The sequence below is a fragment of the Lissotriton helveticus genome, chromosome 2_1, assembly GCF_964261635.1.
Source record: "Lissotriton helveticus chromosome 2_1, aLisHel1.1, whole genome shotgun sequence".
Taxonomy (NCBI): Eukaryota; Metazoa; Chordata; class Amphibia; order Caudata; family Salamandridae; genus Lissotriton; species Lissotriton helveticus.
The window spans coordinates 899,328,867-899,354,579 of record NC_136059.1 but is presented as its reverse complement, the minus strand read 5'-3'; the positions used below and the strand labels follow the sequence as shown (position 1 = coordinate 899,354,579).

Sequence of the window (25,713 nt, the reverse complement as noted above, 5' to 3'; positions counted from 1 at the left end):
GTGTTCCATTCGTTCCCTAGAGAGACTGGATTTTGCACATCTCCCTCCAGTTCGGTTGTCTCCTTTAACTATAAACATTTTAGTACATCACATGTAGGGTTACTCCATAGATGTGTTTAGTATAAGAATGGTATATCTATATACTAAGAGTATAAATTTCTGATTGTATTTGCTACATGTTAGGGCAATATGAAATGGTTCTCTGTAGTTATCTTTGTTCACAACGTCTTGTATAATGTTTTAAAACGTGTTTTCTGTATAATGTTCCAGTATTTAAAGATACACATAGTAAAGTGTTAATTAATGTTATATTTAAGCTACTCCTCCTCAATACTAATAAACATGAATTTCTCCTTTAAAGTTATCATTACATTACATTTGACAGCTGTAAAGTGAAAAAGAAAAATTACTGTTGACCTGGCACACAAATATAGTGACAGCCCCATGCTCTAATTTTGTTCTTGCCAGGTCCAAAAAGCCAGTTGCAGTCAAAATCCTTAAGAATGAGAACAATGATCCTTCTCTTAAGGAGGAGATGCTGCGGGAGGCCAGCGTGATGCACCAACTGGACAACCCCTACATCGTGCGGATCATAGGGCTGTGCGAAGCTGAGTGCCTAATGCTGGTGATGGAGCTGGCAGACATGGGGCCACTCCATAAATTTCTGCAGAAAAACAAGTATGGCATACTTTTATTGTAGTTTAAATATTTTATCAATAGTATCAGTTTTGTATCGATGGTATCGAACTTGTTGGCGGTATTGACCATATCACATAAACAGTTTTAAGTCACCGATATTTAATTTTCTGTGATTTTAGCAGTCAGTGGTATTGCCATAATGAAAAAAGAACATTATATTTTGCTAAAATCAGTCAATTCAATTTACTGCTAAGAAATTAAGATTCTACCAACATCTCCAACACGATACATTCAAATAATGTCTGTCAGCCAATAGGGTTGACAAATTCCATGACATCTAAAACAAAGCTTGTTACGTGATACAGTCCATGAAGTACACCCCATATGCAAAAAGTCGCCATATTTAGGTGCTCTATTACTTGGGCATCCCTTGTCAGTGTGACTTCAATGTTTTTGCGATCAAACAGAAAGTCTGTCTGTTTTTTGGCAGGAATAATTTTATTTTTCATCTCTCAATGTGCATTGGAGTTGTTTCATGAAATGTCGTGGGTAGAGGAATTTACATCACACACCTTTTGGCCTCTGGTGTCTTCAAATATTTGTCCCCTTGTCTTATTCTTAGCACATCAGGCGCTTTTATTGTGCTTTTGAGACTATGTGGAGACTCACCATGGTCTACAACTAATTAGGGTCCACATTAGCTCAAATGGAATCAAATAATTATTAGCTCAAAAGTAATCAAATATTTAAAGACTGAGTAGCTACTTTGCTTTATTTTACATTGGAGGAACTGTTTGACTGCTCATTTTTTGTGAGTATCTGATACAATTTGGAAAGTTAACGTTGATATTTTTATGTTATATTATGTTATGTTAATTTAATTTGTATCGCGCACAGATACTCGAGAGTGTCCCAGTGCGGCGCAGAGTGGGGCAATCATCAGAGATTTATGCAAAGAGATGTGTTTTCAGGTTCTTCTTGAAGATCAGTGGGTCCTGAATGTTATGGAGGGTGAACGGGAGAGCATTCCAGACAACAGCAGCTTTCCTAGCTTCCAAGGCATAAATATAAATGGAAGTCATGGAGTAAATATGTAGAATTACTTTTTCTTTACGAAGCTAGAGTAGGCACGTGTGGAGGAAGAGCATTTCTAAAGGCTGCTGGCAAGGTCTATCTGGAGCGTGAGAAGGCGTACATAGAGAAATTAAGAAAAACGCCAAAAGAGAGGCAGATAGCTTATATGAAGGAGGTAAATACTTAATGTGGCCTGGGAGCACCAATAACTCATGGACTGGTGTGGTGGACGTAAAGGGCTCCATTGTGTTTACTGCTTATGTAGGTTTTAATATGAGGAGGAGTATTCAAACATAAGACGTTGCCCCATACCTTGCCTTGAAATTGTCAAGTTCACCCCACCCGTGGTCTACACTGTTAATCATTCACACGAGATATGGGTCCTATGGTGACATTTCTTATCCCGATAGATTCATACCCAGAGGCACATATTTAGCTTATTGGCAAACATATTTTTCACTTCGTATACTTTAACATTGGAAGCCGTTACATTGTGGTAACTACATCAGGAGTCTTTACAACAGGAGTGGTTTTACATTCGGAGTGTTTTTATTTTGCATCATTGAAGGTAGGACTTTTTTAATTGATATAAATTTACATGTGTTTGATTTAAAATGAATTTAGGTTTTACATTTTTGTTACTTTATAGTTATTTTAATATGTTTCATTTAGTTTTAATTCCAAATTACTTTATTTTTAATTGGTTTTAATTGAAATACTATTTTTCTTAAAATGTTATTTCAAATTTGCCATTATTTAATTTATATAGCTCCTATATTCACATATCTATACATATATGGGTTTATATATGAATTATATACATGAAATAATGTAAAATTTAAATATAATACACAAATATCAGTATTTATTGTATGTGTGTCTGTTGTTTTGGGGTAAAGCCCTCTCGACAGACTCCTATGGACATCCAAATTGATGGTGACATACCATGTACTACTAAAGTAATTTTTGGGGGAAATTTAACAAACACCTATGACATTCTCTTGACTGTCGATTTGCTACATGAGTTTGTTAGGGAAGTCCCACATGAGGAAGATATAATAATACAGTCCTTCTCCGTCCTTGTTCCTGAAGTTGCCAAACAAGCATATGTCATGGAATGGGCTCTTGCACAAGACCTGGCATTATACCACACTCATATAGGCTGGGATTAAGTCTCACCTTAATGTTATGCAGATTAATTCCAACCCGCAAGTGCATCCACAGTATCCAATTAAGCATGAAGCTAAATGCCCACTTAGAGAAATTCTAACATAAATAGAATATCAAGGTGTAATTGATCCTTGCATCCATCCTATGAAAAAATCCTTTGTTTCCAGTAGCAAAATCACATCATTCATACCACCTTGTCTTAGACCATGGACATTAAACAGTCATACACACACTTTTGCATTACAAAATTCCTACCGTGCAGCACAAATAAACATAGTGTGAAAACAATACAAAACTACTTTGGGCATTTCAAATGACTTTTTCTGCCAAAACATAGTGCCTGAAAGCTAGAATTTTTCTTATTCGAACCATTTTTATTAAAATGTTCATTGACATCAGTATACAATAAAGGCAACACACAGCAGGCAGGCTCCATCACCACACGGGCCGCTCACAATCGCACCAGCGGGGCCCGAAACTCTGCCATACAACCCCAAATAGTGATACACAATACAGGAAAACCACAAAAACAGAAAACCAAAGCTCCATCCAGCAGTGTCGCAACCCACAATGTTCATAGTACAACTTGCACCCAGCCATCTCCCTTTGTCCTCCCGAAATCGGATCAGGTTCCAAATGCTCTGATGTCGTCCTCTACGGACCACTCTGATGTGGGGCCAGGTGAATCCCATGAAAGGCTGCCCATCCCTCCCATATTCCATAATACTTTTTGGGGCATCCCTTGGCTAAATAGATCGGCAGCTCTAACCCCATCCTGCAATCCATACCCTCTTTCCAGACCTCCAAAAAGGGGACCCAGGCATCCTTCCAAGCCCTCACAATATCTCTTTTGGCAATGACAAGGACCAGCCAAAGCAAGGCCCGCTTGCATCTATTACCATCCACCCATTCTGTGATGTGTAGCAGGGCACACTGCAGGGTCTTCGGCAAGGTCAGACCCAACACTCCTTCCAAACTTTGAAACAAACCCTCCTAGAATGAAGCCAAAACCCCACAACCCAAACAGTATGCAGAAAATCTCCTGCCTTGGTCTGGCAGCATAAGCAACTTGCAGGCTCCAAAGTCCCCGAGACTCCATTCAGACAAGACAAACCCAAGACAGTCAATTAGCCTACTTTCCCTTTTCAAACTGCATTCCAGAGTTCCACCTGTTAGCTAAAAGTCCCTTCTTGATTCTACCTTTATAAATACACACTATTTGCCCCTAAAATCCAGTCTCAACTGTGTATCCAACTAAGTTAATAATGGCCCTTACCATTAACTCATTCCCCATTTTCACAAGTGTTATCTTCCATGCTAATGTCTTGGACTGAGATGAGAGAAAAAAATAACCTGTCAGAGTTCAGAAACACTCTGGCTTTTTTAATTGCAGCTCTAAACACCCTGTCTGTCATCACCACTTGTGCCAGAATGATCATCACCATACCTCCAAGTCTTCTATAGCAGACTACAAACACCTGTGATGCTCCGTTGGAAAGTGGTATATTAGTAGGAACCTACCACTAGTATGTGTGGACAAACAAAATAAAAGGTTCAGTCATCGCCTTAATAAATTATTCCCTTTCTCAACCCTTGGTTGTTGGCAACGAGCATGCAGGCTTAACTTAAGAGACAGGTGTGTAACACAGTTAAAAACACTAATATGTTAAATAGGTAAAACACAATACACAATAAAATCCAACACCCATTTATAAAAATAGGTTATATTTTTATGAACAAATAGACACCAAAATAAGATTCATCCAATGTAGGGTACCGGAAATATGAATTTTCAAAGAATAAACCCTTTCTAGTGCTTAAAAGCCCAACTCGCTACTTTGGGACATCTGGTCGCACTTGACTGGGACAAAGTCAAAGTTTGAGACCAACCACAATGGAGCCGTGGTCAGATATACTAAGCAGGAGGCCTCGATCCAAATTTTACCTACTTATTTAGTTGTTTGTCTTATGCTTTTTCTCTTGACGTCAAGTGAGGCTCCTCATCAGGCCGGGTTCAGTGCTAGGCCTCAATGAAATCCTCGAAGTCTTGAGCTCCACAGCTTTCAGAGGGTTGAACCTGAAATCCAGGCTGGGTCCTGGTTTGACAACGGCAGCTTGACTCTTGTCGATGGGTCAGTCATCTTATGGAGCTTTTTAACAAAAATTCTCCAAACTTCTGGATCTCCTTTTAGAAGGATCTTTTGGAATTCCATAGTGTCCACAACACAAATCCAAGGATCTAGAATCTTTAAGATGGTCATTGGGATGTTTGTATTACGTTTCCAAGAATGCACCTGGCCATCTCCTTAAAAGTACACTGGACTTCATAGTGGAGATGGTGCAGGTGGAGCTCTGTTAACCTGTTTCTTTCAGAAGGTCCCCTCTTTAATCCTTGTGGAGCCAGGTGCAGCCCTTCATAGTGCAATGCTTTGGTTGCATATCAGGGTTCCAACAGGGCAGTCCTTCTTCTTGTTGTTTCAGGCAGGGAATCTCTGTTAGTGGGCAATTTGTCCATATTTATTCAGAGTTCCTGGGCGTCAAGCAAGGGGGCACCCCAGGCCAATGGAAACAAGCAGTTATCAGACCCCTCTAAAAGAAAGCCTCGGCTGAGCCCAGCGATCTCAAAAATGATCGTCCAATCTCTCTGCTCCCCTACCCAGCCAAAGTACTTGAGAAACCTATCAACCAGAAGCTCACTGAATTTCTGAAACATAACCACCTACTAGACACCTCACAATCAGGATTCAGCGCCAACCACAACACGCAATCCGCCACTGACGACAATCAGAACACTCCTCGAGCACAAAGAAACAGTGGCCCTGATCCTCCTCGAACTCTCCACGGCGTCTGACACCGTCTTCCTCAACACCCTTATCCACAGACTCTACAACATAGGCATACAGCAAGATGCCCTCAAGTTGATTGCCTCCTTTATAGGATGCACACAGAGCATCTGACTGCCTCCCTTCACCTCTGCAGTCAAATACATCATATGTGGTGTACCACAAGGGTCATCCCTCTGCCCCACCCGGTTCAATATCTACATCACCCCCTCACACAAGTCATTAGAGCCCACAAACTCAACATAATCTCCTATGCAGATGACACCCAACTGATCCTCTCGCTCACCGAGGACCCCTCCAATGCTAACATCAACTTCTGTAATGCCATGACCAATGTAGCTAAATGGATGAGAGACACCTGCCTCCAACTAAACTCCAACAAAACTGAAGTACTGATCTTCAGGAAGCACACCTCTGCGATGGGCCACAGCCAGCGGCCTGCAGAACATGGCCCTAGTCCCACACTGACGGACCTTGCGCGCAACCTCAGCATCCACCTCGACAGCCAACTGATCATGAACCGACAAGTAAATGCTGTTGCCTGCTCCTGCTTCTAAACCCTTTGCATACTCCACAGAGTCTTCAGATAGTTCCCAACCAACACCAGAAATACCGTCACTCAGGCCCTCATCACCAGCCACCTCGAATACGGCAATGCCCTCTACAAGGGCATCTCCACCTAGATCCTCAGGAGACTCCAGACCATACAGAACGCTACAGCCAGACTCATCCTGGACCTCTACAAATGAACCCACACCGTCCCCCACCTGAAAGACCTCCGCTGGCTCCACATCCAGTAGAGATGCCAGCTCAGGATCCTTGCACATGCCTACTAAGCCCTCCACGACCTAGGACCTACCTACATGAACCATCGACTGAACTTCCACCAACCCACTAGACACCTGCTCTCCTCTTCACTCTCCCAAGCACACATCCCCCATATCTGTTGCAGCCGCAGCAGTGGCCGCTCCTTCTACATTACATGCAAGATCTGAAACGACCATCCTCTCCAACTCCTTACAGCCTCCTCACTCTTAGACTTCAGAAAGAGACTCAAGACCTGGCTCACTGATGGACACACAGCACCCAGGTACCTCTAGGGGTGGCAGTGCTGCACTTCACAAATGCTGTTTGATGTATTTATTGATTGATGCAGGGTGCCACCCTGGTGTATGAGCACTTCCTCCAAAGTGTGCCATATTCTTGACCCAGAAAGCACTATTCTTCCAAAATCCAAAATGGAGAAACTCTCTCCTGGATGGTTTGATCTAGCTTAGCCAATCCACTGGTGTGCTAAATTTCCTTAACACACCCCTTCCAGCCTTTTCACTGATATAACTACTGGGGCTCCTTTCTGTCTGGGGTGCAGTATGTGGGTGTGAGCCTGTGCTGCCTTAAACTACCATTCCCTCTTTGAAGACCAGTTTGGCTCCTCCACCTTCATCCTGCCTTTTGCTCTGCAGTTTGCAGCTCTCCTCCCACAGGGAATCCTTTGTCTCTAGTCAGACCACTTCACACCTCATTAAAGACAGCTTGGTTCAACCTGGCAGAGGCTGACCAAACAGAGCAGGGCTGCTGGAAGGCTGGATTTTGGTTTACAGAAAAGAAAGTTCTATAACTTCATTTCTGTGCTAGTCATAATTAATCTAACTGCGGCAATTTATTGGATTTATTCTAACTATCACTTTGATACTTTGAAGTATATTTTGAGCTCCTTTCTTTCAATAGTTCTACTTTAATAAAGTATTCCCATGTTAGCCTATGGAGCCATTGGCTACAATGGGGAAAACTAAATTGGCAGTTTTCCCTCACCAGGGCATATAAAACATATTTTATAACGAACCTGCTTACAGTTACAAAGCATCCTACCCCTGAAGCATCCTCAAGAGCCCTTAGGGGCAACATATGTAAAAGTAAGGTAGTTTGAGACTTTGGAACCACCTTTAATTCCAAAGTCGAATTTGCATATCATTTGAATGTACAGGCAGCCTGAAATGCATTAAGCCTACTGGGACTCTAAACCTACATGCCCTATTATATACTAGAGACTTACAGCTAAACTGTCAGTGCCATTTGTAATTAAACCAAATTACAATATACCTTAAAATCAGAGCACTGGCCGTGAGTCTGGTAAGCAGAGCCCAGGGCAAAGTCAGAGTCAGCTACCACCAATATCAATCTAATAACAGGGGTAATCAGGGTGAAAATAATTACTTTCCCACACCCCGGTCGGTTGCGGAGTTCTAGAACTGTTTCAAGCTGTGCAAAAAGTATCTTATTCATTACTCATTCTTCATCTCGTGTCTGCCTTGGGACTCCCACCAATGTCAGTTGGGTTCCTCCCCATAAGTAGTCTAGGTGCTCAATTCTGACATTTAGCAGTAACATGCCTTCAATTATTTAAGGCTTGACATGTTCCAGATCGCAGATTGTTGTGGATGCTTCTTCCATCTGGCTTTCCATCTACTGCATTTTCCTAACCATCAAACCTTGCTCTCTCTCTCTGCTGCCATCAGTCTATTGGCCTATCACTCTATTTTATCCTGTACTACCCTCACTGCCCTCTATATTTGCATTTTTCGCCAACATTTCAGTACCTATTTTTAGGAGTGTTCTCTCACCTGTAGTAAGCTTCGCTTCAGCATCCACCACCAATTGAAAAGCAACTTATCCTTGTCTACATCTCCAATCAAAATTTAAAACATTCTTCCTTGCAGCACCTTTATCTGTCTTTCAAATAGGTAGACCTGATATTAGATGGTCTCAGACTGTCAAAGTTACTCTGCCACTGTCTGCTCCTTTCACGCATGGCAGAGAAATCTTCAACTCACCTCAGTTGCTATCTGTGCCATTAGCTCACCTGGAGCATCTGATGTCTATTCCCTGAGGTGGGAGGTTTACAGGCACATGGTCTCAAATGGTCCTTCAAGCATCCCTTTCTTTCCTGGCTAGATACCCCACCAACATTCTCCTCCTAGGTGCCATGCTTCACTACCAAAGCCCCGTTTTAGCCCCATCATGCAAGAATGTATTCCCTTGTGATCTCTACTCTCAACACATTAGCTGGTCTCGGTACTCGCATCCACCCAGGCGACAAGGCTTGCCTCTCAAGGGAGTTTCCACCACTGAGATATTTTCTCTGTTGGGTGCATGCCACTAGCAGACCTGGCAGTGATGACACCTTCACAAATCCTGCTGCAGGAGTCCGCCTTCACTTTCTTGCAATCTGCTTTGACTCTAACTTCTCCTATGAAGCTGGTGACAAATTGCTACCAGGTAGGCCATCCATTGGCAAGGAATGGGGCTCCATATTGGAGCCTAAAATGATTACTGCAATTTTCGCCTGTGGTACGGCGGTAGGCCTCATCCCTCTTTTCCCAGGTCAGAGTAGCTTGCTATAATAGTAACTGTCCCTGGAAATTCTAGGCACAGTAATTAATAAGTGCTAATACTACCAAATGCAATGGTACTCAATGTTCCCACCTCAGAAGGAGGGACAGCTGAGTGGACCTTGTTCAATGCAGACTTGTAACCTCTAGCCAACATCGGATATCAGCAGTTTAGGTGACTTACAGATCTTAAATCGTACAAAACTATTTTTGTTGTAAACATTTAGTTGGAATCTTTAAATAATTTTAATCTGCATTTTATCACCTAAATCCAGCAAAATTGAAGACACAACTTTTTTCTTTAATTGCATATGTAAGTATACAAATGAATAAGCGGGAGATAAACACTACTATACTCCATATTTTGGTGAGAATTGTGAGCTGGGTATGAATCATATTTCCTTCCAAATCACTTTAAATGCGGATAACCATTACCTACTCATGGAATACAGCTGAGGCAACATTTTCAATGCTTTAACAAACGTCGTTAAAATGAAAAATCTCTGTCATTTTATAATTGGGACATTCTACCATGTTAGAGATGTGAATGATCAACCTGATTTCTAATGGCTTCTGTGTCATCTTGCAGGGACGTGGATTTCAGGAACTTAACAGAACTGGTTCATCAAGTATCCATGGGAATGAAGTACTTAGAAGAACATAACTTCGTACACAGAGATTTAGCTGCCAGAAACGTGTTGCTCGTAAGCCAGCACTATGCCAAAATAAGTGACTTTGGGCTATCAAAAGCCCTTGGCAGTGATGAAAATTATTATAAAGTAAGATACCAGTTTTACATTTATCTGCAATTTCAGCACGTTTAACCTCCTTTATACTCTTAAATTGTTCATCTTTTTGAAACAGGTGTGATTATAATCATTTTATGTCCATGGTCATTTGGTATCGTTTCAGGGCACTAATTTACTATTGTTTGGCCAGCGTTCAATACTTTCCATTCCTTTATGCAGACTCCTGGCTGTATTATTTTGTTTTTTCTTAGTCCTAGTAAATGTTCCAGTTTAAAGTGATAGTCCTAGTGAATGCTGCCGCTCCATCCCAGAGCTTTATTACTACTGATTGCCTCTTTCTGATGATGGGTTAGCTCTCCATATCTATAGGCCTAAAGCATTTTCTCCATGTGGGTTTGGTCAATCAAAATATGGGCAGCCCCTGTGGAAGCACTTAATGATGGAAGAAAGTGCTACCTACCCAGCCACTATGTTGTTATGCATAGAAACTATGTGCTGTATCTGTGGTGTCCTCTCCACAAGAAGGCTACATCACATGTTGAACATAACTAGGCTCCCTGTTAAAGTCAAGGCTGTTCCTGCATCCGGCACTTCATAAACCACATAGTTATCTCACCCATGACTGGTTTCTGGACTGCAATCTACATTCAGGGCAGTGACCTGCACTGCAACAATGGCCTGCTTAAACTGGTTTAGATGCTGTGTCTAATCTGCCCAGCAGCTGTCTGTACCTACCTTGGATGTCTGGTCGGTTTTCTCCCAGTGCTTATCCAATTATGTCAGGCAGTCAAAACAAAGGTTTATTTGGACTAGTTACTCCTTATACATTTAAAATCCATAAATACAGACTCTTAAAATCTCATATCTTACATAAAATCTATCATAAATTTCATACATTTAAAATGAATTAGTCTTTCCATTATTCCGTATAACGTACTGTATATCTGTTAATATTTTTAAAACAAGTATTTCAATTCTACTCACATTTAAGAATTTGGCTTAATTATTTAGTTTTTAATTATGTAGTTCTAAATGTGCCACTCCATGAGTGCAAGAAGACCAGGACATTATCTGCAAGGATAATTCAGTTCTGGTTGACTGGGGACTTTGGATTCAATGACGTAACTCCTAGTGATAGAGCCCTAGCTTTACACAAATGAACACAGTTCCAAGTAGCTTTGGAAAAATTAAGCCTGTAGTTATTTATATGGAAAGAAACTCTGCAGCACCAGCTCAGAGAACAACATGCATGAGGCAGGGCACCGTGTCTCTGCTTTACCTATGGCTGTGATTAAGTTTAAAGGCAGAAGAGAGGGCTTAATTGTTTGCCTAACCATGAAGATGTGAAACTATCTGCCTGGTGTGTGAAGGAGCTGCTTTGACTGGGAGAGACAGGACTATGACCCATCTAGCTGAGGGATAGATGGTGGGCCAGCTAAACAAGAGAGCCTTCCCAAGACCTATGAGCTTGCTTTGGATGTACTAGAGACACAGAAGGACTACATCTGTGGGTGAGTCTTCAATTCCCTCTTGATTTGGTGTACACCTGTTCCATCGTGTGTTAGTGATAACAAGAATGTATGTTTGAATGTCTGTCTCTATGTATGTGGTATTCATCTAACGTGAATCTAGCTAAAGGTAGCGGAGCTCTCTACAGGGTGAAAGACAAATATAGAGTCAATGAATGATTGGAGGGGGAGCTGGGTTTTGAGAATGGAGGTAGAATTTAGTTTGCCCTACTGTAATGAAGAAGTGTGTTTGTAGCTCCTTCCTATCTTGGGGCAGAGTTGGGCTTGTCATGATGGCTAAAGGTAGGTCGTTCTGCATCCTGGGTGCATAAATAGTGAAGGAATTTGTCTTGTGTTTACTTTCAGCATTACGGAGATGATGGATATCCAGCTTTGGATAAGGTGCAGGCTGTGTTTGAAGTGTTGGACATCAGGCACAGATGAGACTTTCAATTAGAGTTGTGTGTCACCAGCATATTGGTAGTGTTACGGGTGGGAAAATTCCCAAGCAGTTCCATGTAGAAATTGAAGACAACAGGGAACAAGATTAAAGCTTAGTTGACTGCACAGATGATAGGGATCTTCTTGGACTTGAAGCTACCCATGTGGAGGAACTAGTTTTTGTTGGCTAGGAAGGAAGTGGGCCAGTGCTGGACATTGCCACTAAATCCTTTTTAAGCTACTGAGTGTTTGAACAATATTAGGAGTCCAGGGTCAACTTTATGTGTGATCAGAAGGACATCATGATTTGTATTACACAGCAGGCTCTGTGCTGCAGCATGATCTAAAGTGAGCTTGGTAGTTATGAAGGTGATGGTTGATGGTGATGTCATTTTGAAGTTGGGCATAAATTATTTTCTCGATGATCTTGCCGATGAAGGGTAGTTGAGTGATGCTCTGATTATTGGTGGGGCATCATCCGTCTTGATGATCTAGTGGTTAGTGGGGGTCATCAGTGTCTTGTGCTGGTTTCCTCAGAAGTGAGACAATGTGGTCTGTCTTGGGAGTTTTGGGAGAATCCTTATTTGCATAAGCAATGTTGATGGTATGTAAGGAGGAGATAGCATTTCCCGGGGGGAGATTTGATGAAAGATGAGAGTAAGACATCATTTCAATATAATTTTGCTTTGAGCTACTTGATGATGAAAACAAGGTCTTTTAGAACCAGGCGATTGAAGGATGACCATTTCAGGATGTAGCATGGAGACATGGGTCTCAAAGAAGAAACACGCTTGGGGTTGTCATTGTGGTATTGAATATTTTGTATTTTTTTCACTAAAGAAGAGGTTGATGACATTTCACATTTCTGTGAAGTGTGCATGAAGGTCAAGCATGGGGCTAATGCAGTGTTTTTTGTTCTCTTGAATAGAGTTCTGCTTCTGCTGACAGCTTCATTGATGATGCTGCTATGGTCCTTTTGCTTTCCCCAATGTGATGAAGTGTCTGCATGTTCGATAAGGGAACTTTAGTAGTATTAGGTCAATGAAGTTCTACTTTTCTTCTCTTTTCATTGTCGTGTAACTCAGTGGTAAACAAAGAATTATTATAACGTGAAGACATTCCTAGAACCTCTTTGACATTATGAAAAACCTTTAGGTCCAATTTTGTTTCCCAAAACCTGTATACCCACTATTTATTTTCCAAAAGAACAACAGGAATGCTATCAGTGTGTGAAACTGGTTGTGATGAAATCTACATTCATTTACTCATTCATTGAGAAGTTTATTATAAAATTAATAAAAATTATACAATACATATTCCTCTAAAAGTCAATCATGCAAAACATAATTCTTAAAAAAAAAGCCTGAGCTAATAGAAAACCAGAAAGGTGCAGCATATATCAGGCGACAAGATCCTAAAATACAATCGCAATAATAAGATATAAAATTACACAACAGTTATTACTAAAATCAGTATCTCCTCTTGACGATATACAAATATACAAGATTTATTACTGAAGCCCATCCTTCCCCTTATTATTTAATCAGTCATTAGATCTGCAATGTTTGTGAGAAGAAGCCTAGAAGTATGTCATAGCTCTGAGTCTTCTGCTGATTTGATAATTTGCAGAGGCTCTTTAGACTTCAAGAGGGAGAGGGCTTTCTCCATGAATTTTATAAAAACGAGCCATTATTTGGAGACAGTCTACCCTCAATACATATTTAAGTGCATCTATTACCTGGTGCCATCTCTTTTTTTTGAAGAGCAGGCGTAGCCATCTTTGTGTCTCAGGTAGGAGCACAAGGCAAATTTAAATAATATGCAGCAGGGATTCCAATGTAAAATTACACAGGTGAAATTGCTTTGAAAAGCCTTTATATGATAGCCATGCTTGCCTAAACTCCATTAAGGGAGAACATTGAAAACAAATTTGAATAAATCACAATCTAGGGGCAATCCTTTAATGGACATTAGCTGCTAACCGCCTGGAAAGATGAACTGAAAAGCCACTTTGTGAAGAGGTTCCCAGCTCGCATTGTTTGCCACCGTGTGACTTCAGCTCCTCACCGGGTGATCATTTGAAGGGAGCCAACATTTGTGTGACACACGGTGGCACTCTGTGCGTTGGCAAGTATGATGTTCCCTGCTTGACAATGTCTCCATGTCCTTAACGAATGAGAGGGCTTTTACCCGTTTCCTAACTATTTGTTTGAAAAATGGGGTAGGGATTTCTCTGTACCCTAACTCTTCCAGTTGCAAGATGGAAACGCTACTTTTTAAATAAAATTTCCCAGGTTTATAGCGTATTATATAGATGCTATAAGGACACACCAAATGTACTTTCTAAGGGTGTTATTTTTAGCAAAGCATGTCGCATGGAAAGAGACTAAAAACGGAGACATACGTTTCGATGCTGGCAGCTGGAGGTGAAATTCCAACCATATTTTTGCTTGGCAAATAGTGCTTGGATGATGGAATAGGTGTTTAAGCAGTGTGTATTTTGTACAGTGCCATGTGCCCAATTTCCCTGGGAATGTCAATAGCCCAGTTATGACAGATGGAGGTAATTTTGCATTGAGCACCGCAAGATGTGGTGTGATCTTTGGTGCCTCCAGGTTGTTGTATAGGTGCCCGTGAGCATAGTAAAGTGAAGCAGAGTTTGCTTTCTATCATGTTGCTGTTCTCCCCTGAACCCAATTTAAATTATTGGTATTAAATGTATTGCTGCAGGTCAGACTTCTAAACCTTTTAGTAAAACTATTGCATAACATTTAGCCTCTACAACCAATAAGGTAATCAGTCTGTAATTTGTGCCCAGCCCTGGATCATCTTTTTATATATCGGATGCAGAATAGAACTTCACCATGATGAGGGGACTGAATTTTAAACACACAGCTATAGAGGGCGAGGAGGGCAGGAAAACAGAAATCAACGTTAGATTGGAAATGAGCAGTGGGGAAGCCATTGAGCCGTGGTGCTCTGTCTTATCTTGAGGTTCTTATACTATATTTAAGTGAACCAAGGTTGAAATGTAAGGCCCCATGAGCCAACATACATGGGGAAAACCTATCTCGTTAGTTATCCATATTTAGTGTATTGATGTGGGCATTCCAGCTTTCACCAAGAATTGAGTTACCAGGTTCTTTTATACGCTAGGGATTAAGATTATTTATAAATTGCCAGAATTTCCTTGGGATTCCTATGCAACATATTTGAGTTATTTCAGCCACCAAGCTTCCATGTGTGTTCTCTTATCCACCCAAACTTGCTAGATATATTCCTAAGAGATCTTGCATTAATTGGAGACTTCTTGATAAGTTTTGGAGATATGATTAGCTCTCTTTTCTGCTGTTTTAATTTTTGCATGTTCGTATTTCATTGACAGAACCCCTGCGTGTAGCTACGTTACAAGATGTACTCGGCCCTAGTGATAGCATGAACAATCTAAGATCTGATCATATAGATTAACAAGTTTCTTGTTGCAAAAACCCCTCTTCTAGAAGATGCTTAATATACTCCCCTTCCCCTATCACAGTTAGCCATATTGTGAAACTGCCCAAGATGATCTCTGAGCATTTCAGACACTTTAATAGGTTGTAATCAGTAGCTTTACCAATTGTCCTAAGTGTCTGATGTTTTAGGGGCTGATGCATAAGATGTATATTTTAACCACATAATCGCTTCATGAGCATTCAATACTTTTAAATGAATTGACCTTGCTGAAGAACTCTACTGAGATAAAAGTTTAGTGCAACACTGCCTTTCATTGGGCTGAAAAGTTTGTGTTTTTCAGTGGCCTATTATCAGGGAGTGTTCCATTCAGGAAGAATACATTGATTGTAATGATTTAGGAGTCTAACACCACTGGGATCATGCCTTTGATGTGCACAAAGATTCAGAATGTACAGTTTCAGTATTGGTGTCATGGTCCTGTGGGCTCTCCTTGACACTGAAAATCATGACCATGCTTGGCTATTTGCTGCTTACTACCAGAGTTTGAGTACCGTTGAATGTCATCCCTTTGGCAGCATGTGGTTGCTTTGAACCAGACTTAACTTGTCCCCTAAAGAATGTTTGGTAGCCTCATAGAACAGCATGCCTATATCAAACAGCATGTTTACGTGATACCTGCTGATCAAAACAACACTGATATTGTGTTGGTCACAAAGGACCCTTCTTGCTGTTGGTTTAGTTAGTTCTTGGGCATTCAAAGCACTATTGCAAAAAAACTAGAATAAACGGCAAATCAATCATAGCCCTTGAGCTACAATATAACCCCTAGTCTGACACCTATCATATTTTGAGCAGAGGGTGGAAAATGAAACCTGTAGTAAATCAGAAGGACCTGAGATTGCTCTGAAGTCTGATGAGTGCTCTGTAGTACCATCCAAAAGGATAACATTGCCAGTTGACACGTGTGTTAGACCACAACCTCTTACTGCACACAACACTCTTGTATCTCAGATCTACATCATACGAGGGCCTTCTGGATTTGTTAGGAAATCTAACAAAACATTAATTTTATTCCATATGATTACTGTGTTATACTGTAGCTTAGTTTCAAACCTAATATCAAGTTGTAGAGACCTCAAAAATAGTAGCCAACTGGGTGACTCTTGACTACTAAATGCCTTTCATTATGTTGTCTTGTGGATGTTGTGGTACTGTCAGTGTTTAATTACTAAAAACATAAGTGCTAGGGCCCTCCTCAGGAGGCCACTGCAGCTTGCACCACCCATTGCTCCTGCCAGCGATGCCAATGACAGTACCAACACAACTACTAACCATCACACTCCTATAAGTGTATCAATTCAGACATTCTCAGGCGTTTAACACTGAAAGAATGGCTTCAGGGGCAGGTATTAGTCCTTTTCAATGTATGCGGAATTAATAAACAACTGTTGATGCTCAGCTCATTTCTAAATTAGACAGAGCGCCATCATGTGGCAGACTGTCATAAGTGCAGGTGTTGACAATTTAGTGCTGGTGTCGAGTACAGAAAACCACTGTCTCAAATTAAGCACTTGGCATTGGTCCATTCCTTTTTTTAATCTTTTTATTGAATAATAATTGCAGTACATTAACATTTGACGTCAATCAAACACAGTGCACGTTTACAGTTTCAAATATTTCGTTACATGGGACCGATATCCATTGTAGCATTCCTTTCATTCTCAGCCGCATTTCAAAAACCCTCTTCCAACCTATTCTCACCCCTGAGGGGAAAGGCCATTGAACGGCATACATATCATCCCTCTACTTTTATTCCATGCCCCCCAGATCTTGGAACATTTTTGTGGGCATCCCCTTCTTCATAAACCACTCTCTCCGCCTGCAGGCACCAATCCATGTCTGTTTCCCAATCTCGGAATCTAGGCCCTGTAACTCCCCTCCAGTTCCTTGCAATGTTCTGCTTAGCAACCACACACCCAAGGGAGACCCAGGTTATCTCCTTCACTGTAAGGTCGGTTGTATCCCATATGTTGAAAAGGCACCATAGGGGCGAGAGCTTTACTTCCTATCCACATATTGTTAGCATTTTCACTGTTATTTTCCCCCAGTATATCTTAAGAACTGGACATACCCACCATTGGTGTATAAACGTTCCAACCTGACCACAACCCCTAGGGCACAATGGTGAGCTCAGGGTTGCCATTTTAAGTAATGCAATAATGGTGTGATGCGCTCTATATAAATCTTTAGTTGTATTAATTTAAATCAAGAATGGATCGCCACCTCCCGGGGGGACACCAATGCCTCCTGCCACTCTTCATCACTCATATCCCCTACATCCTCTGTCCATTTTGAGCGTATTTTCATCAGATGTGTTGTTTAGTATCTTCCTGTAAGTCAGTGATATTGCCTTCTCCTTCATATATCATGAACAACTACAGGGGCAACCCAACCAACCTGAACCAGGGGCAGTCAGTATATATTCCTAACAACAGTTCTGGAGACAATTAATTTACAACAAAAAATATCTACTCACACATTGATTAATAGAAAACAGATATACATTCGTAAGAAGAGAAGAAAAATTTAAAAAGAAAGTAGGGAGAAACCATATGTCAGATAAACTAAACAATAAAATTGTTTTTTTAGAAAAATATCACAAATTTATTATAAATATATAATTTAAGAAAAACAAACACGCTGGATGCCATATTTTAGTGTTGCAGATATTGTAAATATGAAAAAATGCTACGTTTTGACTTTTGACATTATAGGCCTTTCCTGCAGTTCACACTGGGCTTCAAGCACTTTCCGTTCGCTGTACTCCCTTTTGGTCATATCAGTATCCCTCATCTCAACAACTGGCTGTTGTAGGCGGACTTGCCCCAGACATGACTCCCTCTCAGACGTTTTCTTTCATCTGAGCAATTCTGGACTTGGTGCTGTTTCAGGCCTAACCTCCCGAACAGCGAGTCTAGTCAGTCTATGATATTGAAGTTTTAGCCTCAAACCTGGATTTCAGTGAATCTGACTCTGAGACTGCTGGGAACATTCTGGAACCTTCTGGAGCTCTGAGCGATCCGCCTTTCTACCCTCAATCAAGGGAAGGCTAGTACAGGTGTTTATGGACAACACCAAAGCCATGTGGTTCTGCAACAAACAGGGTGGAGTTGTGAACCATTTGTCAAGAAGCCCTGCATCTCTGTACAAGGCTGGAACATCAGAGCATATCCCTAGTGGTTCAACACCTGGCAGACTCTCTGAATGCCAAGGAAGAGAAACTAAGCTGAAGATGCCTAGTGGATCACAAACGGCATCTCTGTCCCCACTGCTGAATGCAAGGTCTTTTTCAACAGTGTGGAGAACCTTGGTTAGATCTGTTTGCCACCACCGAGAATGCACAATGTCAGCAGTTCTGTCCACTGGCGATTCCAAGGTGACTCTTGCTTGAAGACACTTTTCATCTCTAGTGGAGCTTCGGCCTTCTGTACATCTTTCCATTCATATGGCTCCTGCAGAGTTCTCAAAAAGATCAGGCACGACCGGGCACAAGTTATCCTTGTGGCTCTGGACTGGGTTCTAAAAGTTTGGTATTCTAAGCTGTTGAGCATGGCCATCGGTCGGGCTACCTCTTTGGGAGGATCTTCTGTTGCAAGGGAGGGACCACCACCCGAACCTGTAAATACTCCACCTTCTTGCGTGGAGATTGGGCATCGACAGTTGACAGTTTTCGACCTGCCGCCCGGAGTCTGTAATGTTATCTTAGCAGCCAGGCGTTTCTCAACTAAGACAGTATACACCTGCCATTGGGAAAAGTTTGTGGCTTGGTGTGCAGAGAAACAGGTTGACCCTATTACTACTACTCTCTCTCAGGTCCTTCTCTTTATATTTTCCCTTGCCCAGCAGGGCTCTGGGCACCTTAAAGTGTATCTTTCTGCCAAGGCAGCCTTCCTGTGGTTGTCAAATCAGACACTCCTCATCAGATCCCCTGTTGCAAATAGGCTTTTAAAATGTTTGCAACACATGTTTCCTCCTTCACCCTTCATCCTGCCTCTGTGGAACCTTAATCTAGTGCTAACATTGCTGATGTGGACTCCCTTTAAGCCATTTAAGAACTGTCCTCTCAGGTTTCTCACCATCAAAACGGCCTTTATGGTGGCAATAATATCTGCCCGGAGGATCAGTGAGTTTCAAGCTTTGTCATCCAAGTATTCATACCTGAACCTCTACCCAGACAAGCTGGTTCTTCGTACTAGAGCTTTCTTTCTGCCAAAAGTTGTCTCTACTTTTCATGTAGGCCAGTCCATCACCCTGCCTATCTTTTACCATCCACCACATCCCTCTTAAGAGGAGGAGTGACTTCACAGACTGGAACCAAAAAGAGCATTGTCGTTCTACCTTGACTGCACTAGAGAGCTCCAGGTGGACAACCAACTCTTTGTGGGTATGTCGGAGTGAAGAAGGGAAAGGCCGTACAGAAGTAGACCATCTCCTGATGGATCGTGCTCTGCATTAGGATCTGCTATGCATTGGCCAATAAGTAACCCCCTGATGGTTTGCATGCTCATTCCATCAGAGCTAAAGCTGCAGCCACTACATTAGCATGCGGAGTTCTGGCGCTGGATATCTGCTGCGCAGGGAAGTGGGCGTCTCTACAGACATTCATGAAGCATTATAGCCTGGAAAGTCAGGTCCCTTGGGATGGCCACTTTGTTTGGTCCTGCAGGACTTTCTAGTGTAAATCAGTTTTGCAGACCCACCTTCCAGGAGGTATTGATTGGTTTTCTATTCTAAGGTAAGGGAAGGTAAGGAATCTGCTGCTTCGGTAATTCCGTATCTGTTAGCAATACTATTTAGCAGCAGATTCCATATCAATCCACCCATTCTTCCCACTCTGCAAATGTAATTCTAGGGACAGGGCTGTTCCCCTTTCAGGGCCCTAGTTTTCCATACTAATAGTCAATGTTTTTCGTGGCTCCCTGTTCCTGGCATGGAAAGTCTCAAAAAGAAACTGATGTCAGCAAGCTGGGGTGGCACCTATATAGGTCCAACATATATTACTTCTGGCACCGATTATGCCAACGATGCCACGCAGGGACAAACAAAACCACCTACTGGCACGCAGGGGTACTTCTCAACAAACAAATTATGGATCCAGTCTGACACCTGGAGATAATTCTAAGGTAAGAAATATGCGGTTAGATAGAGTCTCTAACAGATATGGTGTTACCAAAGGTAAGTAACTAATTCTTCAGGTCCAGTTTTATGAACAAGGCAATTTCTTAGTTGTTGATAGAGTTTATACTAACGCACGTGTGCTTACCAACCACATTACATCTTTTTTACACGTATTTGTTTAAAGTTTGCTAATACATTCTTACTTTTAAATCTTTCTAGGCAAAAACCCATGGCAAATGGCCTGTCAAGTGGTTTGCTCCTGAATGCATATGCTACTTCAAGTTTTCCAGCAAGAGCGACGTCTGGAGTTTTGGAGTACTGATGTGGGAGACATACACTTACGGACAGAAGCCTTATAAAGTATGTTGCTTATTTACTTGTGCATACTAGTTAGAAGCACATTTATTTAGATTTATATAATAGTTAGAATCATTTCTGTATTGTGTTTTTTGCTGAACATTTTGCACAGAGCATTTTATTACAACAGGATCTCTTCGAGCATTGGGGTCCTTTGTACAATGGTGTAACACGTTAAACAGTTTCTTGGCAACCAGCCGCGGCCCGTAGAGGCAGTTACTGTGGGGCAGGAAGGCGGGCAGGGAGGGGTAGGGTGGGGGGTGCTAAAAACCGGAATATGGATAATTGGAGGTAAGTAAACAATGTAATAAATAAAACGCATTTCATAGCGCGCCCTGCATCGCAAAATGCGAGGCAGTGCGCACTACGATATTCGTTTTATTAATTAAATTGTTTACTTACCTCCAATTATCCATACTCCGGTTTTTAGCACCCTCCCCCGCCCCGCCTTCCTGCCCCACCGTAACTCCCTCCACGGGCCGTGGTTGCTGGCAACTCTCAGAGCCTAGTAACTCGGACCTTTGGAGTTACAGATACTGGGAGGACATCAGAAACTCTGTGGTAGAAGATAGACGGAGTTATCGCAAATTTAAATTAGGACTCTTAGGGTCCACTTAAAAATGAGGAACTACCAGGGAAATTTTATGATTGAGACACAATCACAGTTACTAGAGTTTAATGTTGATGAAGGGAAGAGGGAGAAGTATTTTTATTTTTGTATTTCTCTGTTTAAATGTGGACATATTTACAATTTTAGACACAGGAAGAAATCCAGTCTGCCAAACTCACAGAAATACTGGTCAAGTGGCAAAGCCTAATTAGAACTCAGCCTTCCAGGTTCCAAAGTCAGCATATAGGAATGACAACACAATTATCACGTTTATTAATTGCCTGATAGTAGTATCTATCAATTTGCTGTGATTCCGAACTTGTTTCCAAAATGAAGGGTCACTTTGTGTGGTCTAGTAAATCCCCTAATAATACCGGTATATGTCAAAAATGTTACTAGTTACAGTACAGAATTACAGCAAGATTTAGCGCCCAATTATGACAGATGCGAGTAAATGAAATCGGTAGCCTGCGTGTGGAAGTATCAATACACTCCAGCTCCCAACCGAATTTGAATTGAAAGTGAACTTAGTGTGGGTCTCTTACTTTTCTAGTTATAAAAATAACGACTACCATGTGATGCAACATTCACACACGTTTTTCTCCCACTGTTTGTGCATTTGCACAAGGCTTTTGTAATGCTATCCAGTCATGGAATTTCTGGGATCCAAATTGTTGTGATACAAGGGGAAACGTCCATTACACGCAGGCATTACATCTCAGTGCCTTTACAATGTCAATGCAACTTTTACAATGCAGGTGCCTTTACATCGCATGCCATTACAACGCATGCCATTTCAACACACGTCATTACAACGCATGTCATTACAACGCATGCCATTACAACGCATACCATCACGACGCATTATAAGGTTAGTAATGGAGAATTTTAAGTTTTGGGGTGGGTATAGGTTTTGGGGTAGTTGGGGATAGTAATTTTTACCCCTACGCTATCCAACACTTTCCCTAGTGTTGTACTCACAGGAGTGGAAATAGTCATTTTTACCACTACGCTATCAAACACTTTCCCTACTGTTGCACTCACTGGAGGGGGAATAGTAATTTTTACCCCTACGCTATCCAACACTTACCCTACTGTTGCACTAAACGTATTATGCATTGTAATGTTATGCGTTGTAATGGAATGCATTGTAATGGAAGCATTGTAATGGAAGTTTGAAAAAATGTGTTGTAACGGTATGCGTTGTAAAATCATGCGATGTAATGGTAGTTGTATTGTAAAAACTGCGATGTAAATACATGCGTTGAAATTGTTTGCGTTGTCACGTCATATATTCGATTCAAGGCAGTGGCGGCTATTCGCAAAGCCAAGTGGTGAGGCAGTGCTGGGGGAAAAAAAGCATGGATGCAATAATTGAAAGAATATAAAACAGTACGTACCTGCTGCTGCGGCCACCGCCTTGCCCTTCTCCCGATCCTCGACTCCTGGCAGTCCACAGGCTGGTGCCCTCTGCATAGGCTCCCAGATGCCAATCCAGATGCTGCTCTCATGTTAGCAATGTGATTACCCAGCATGAGAGAAGCCCTGGGATGGGTCTGTGTGGCCTGGATTGGTGCTTAGACAGGGACTGGGAGCCTGTGTCGGTTATCCACCCTGCTGTGCCTTACAGCTCGGGTTGGAGAAATGCTTATTGCACAAGTCGGTTTGGCATTCATAAAAAAGCCGTCCAAACTGACATGCGCGTTTACAGTGCCCATCATTCCTTCCTGAAGCTGAGGATGGCCTGCCCCACCCCATCACTTGGCTGGCTCTGGCTCAGGGAATAATAGAATGATAATAAATGTGTTATATTATAATTTTTTACGTTTGCCTCTGCTGGCTATAAGCAGTGGGGCAACGCTCCTCCGCCATAACGGTGGAGCCTCGTCTGATACAAGGAATGTTGCTGTATACTTATGTCAGTTCTCCTTTTATTAATTACCCAACTTCTAGTGCACTGCTCTTCTTTAACTCATCTCCCTGCTGCCTCTGCTGTTCTTCTCGCTGCTCTAAAGATGTGTATCTTTATTTCTCTTTGCTTTTTTCAAGGCACTTAATTTGTCTTGATTGGCTGTTCCCCTGTTCCAACACTCCTGAATATGTTCAGAAAATTCAAATTTGTCTGCTCTTAATCGACTGAACTATTTGCCATACGCCCAAATATCCCTCTTGATGCAACCAATAAGTTTCCCTAATCCATTATTGCTCATTTTGTTTGCTCTCCTAGCATGTCATTTATTTTTTACCTGCTCATTGGGAAATATCAGCCACCCACTGTCTTTTGAGAAATCACACTTCTCTTTTCTTGTTCTCATTTACTCAAATATTCCCATTAAATGGTACATTTCTGGCTCAATTGCAACCTATTTCACCATATCCAAGAAATATTTAATTTTGTGATAACTCGTCTAACTTAATTTATTGAACATACTCCAGATTCACCCACTCCACAGCAGATTTTGTCCTACAGAAAAAGCCTGTGGTGTTTTATTGTGAACCCATGCCTTTTTAAGGGTTCTTCATGTAGTAAACCTGGCAACTTTATACATGCCAATGTGATCAATGGTGACACAGCAATACATTTAACTGTTCTGAAACCACTGGACACAGCAGGAAATGTGTGCGTGTGTGTGTGTGGTTGCGTGTGTGGTTGTGTGTGTCTGTGTGTGTGTCTATCACTGTATCTGAACTAGTGTGCATGCTGATGAGCTCACCTGGGTTGTCTGCGTACATAGTTGTCGGTGCAAAAGGACCAGGCAAACTTGTAAAAATAGGGTAATTGATAACAATGATAATTCTGGAGTAAATGTGCCAATCAGAGAATAGCCGATAAGGACATGAGGACTATTACTGATCCGGCCATTTAACCAGCTTGAGGCAGTGTCAACCAGATCCTAATGCAGGCCCTTGCAGCCCCTGAGGCAAGGGACAGGAAGCCGAATTCAGCTAAAGGCTGATTAATATCTGTTCGATACAAAATTCTCAGGGGTGCTTCATTAAATTATGCGGTACTGGGGCAACATCATTTTGCATTATGCTATTGCCCTTAACCCTAGGCCAGAAATGGTTATTGTAATATTAAAGTCTTGAATAATTCTTCAGTTTCTTCTACATGGCAGAGGAATTTGAGCGATCATTAAATAGTATGCATACAACGTGAGATTCACTCACTACTCAACACTCCCCACAATCATTACTCAAGGAGTGATAACACAGTTTGTGGATCAGCCATGGTGTAGTCCTTTATTCATATTAACTTTGATCATTTACTCAAACATAAGTGTCATCAAGACTTTCTTAACACCTTCGATGCTGATGACAAAGCCAGCTCGTCATCAACGTTACCTGCGGTGCGCGGATGACGAGCTGGCTTTGTCACGATCAAGCCATTTTTGAAATTCCCGCGTACAGCGGGAAACCGCGGTAGCGCGGTAGCGGTTAAAGTCAGATGAAGGACAATGAGATGCAAACAAGATTCAGAAGGTTACATTAGGTGAAAGACTGTATTTACATTATAAACATTGCCACGATCATCAAGACATGTACATTGTGGTGAAATCCCTTGTGCTTGTTGTGCCAGCAGGCATTAACTTGCACCGACCCCCGAGTACCACCCAGGGCATCCCTGCATCATTGATGGAACACATTGACCAACAGTGATTGGTAGCAACTTTCTCCAACCCTCCATTCCGGCGGAGGTAACTATCTCACCAGGGCACCGCATAATGCATCAGCCCTACTGGGGGCCTGAACACAGGTGAAGCTTCCACAAATGTTCTAATTTGGTCACAACTGTACAACTGCCTCTACCCTCTCCAGTGGGTACAAAAGGGCTTACCTTGCTGTAAGTCTTTAGATTTTATGAGTACAAGATTGTACAGGAAGAAACCACTGACCTTTGACCGTCTTGACACTGGCGTTTGCTGGGCTTCGACTGGGCCCGACATCGTCTCCCTCTCCGTCCAAAGCTTTGTCTGTGCCCTTGCTCTATACAGGCTCCTTGAAGGACCTGTGGTGCACAAGGCACAACTGAAGAATCTCCCTTGGGGTGAAGGAGTCACTCCCCTGCATTCCCAGGCACCTCAACGCACCTGACCAGTCTCCGACAATTTCCGACAATTTCAGCAACACAGGAGAAGGGTTACGAAAGTCCCTGAGGTTGATCTGCCCTCGCAGCAAGATTGAGGCCAGTATCCCTCGTGGGGACTGCATAAACCAAACCGCTGTGAACCGCGTCTATTTGCAGTTGCATATGCTTGTTGGCGATTCCTGAGCTTGTGCATTTGACTCCATGTAGTCCTG

The 25,713-nt window shown here is 41.9% G+C and overlaps 1 protein-coding gene across 4 annotated transcripts in view; it reads left to right on the top strand.

The window, feature by feature from the left end:
- Positions 1 to 25,713, top strand: part of SYK (spleen associated tyrosine kinase) — a 275,583-nt gene that overhangs the window by 217,628 nt on the left and 32,242 nt on the right. For all 4 annotated transcript variants that reach the window (XM_078675628.1, XM_078675625.1, XM_078675626.1 and 1 more), the window contains 3 exons: positions 469 to 678; positions 9,705 to 9,894; positions 20,664 to 20,804. In XM_078675628.1, coding sequence (XP_078531754.1) covers positions 469 to 678; positions 9,705 to 9,894; positions 20,664 to 20,804 — 541 coding nt within the window. The remainder of the gene's footprint in view (positions 1 to 468; positions 679 to 9,704; positions 9,895 to 20,663; positions 20,805 to 25,713) is intronic.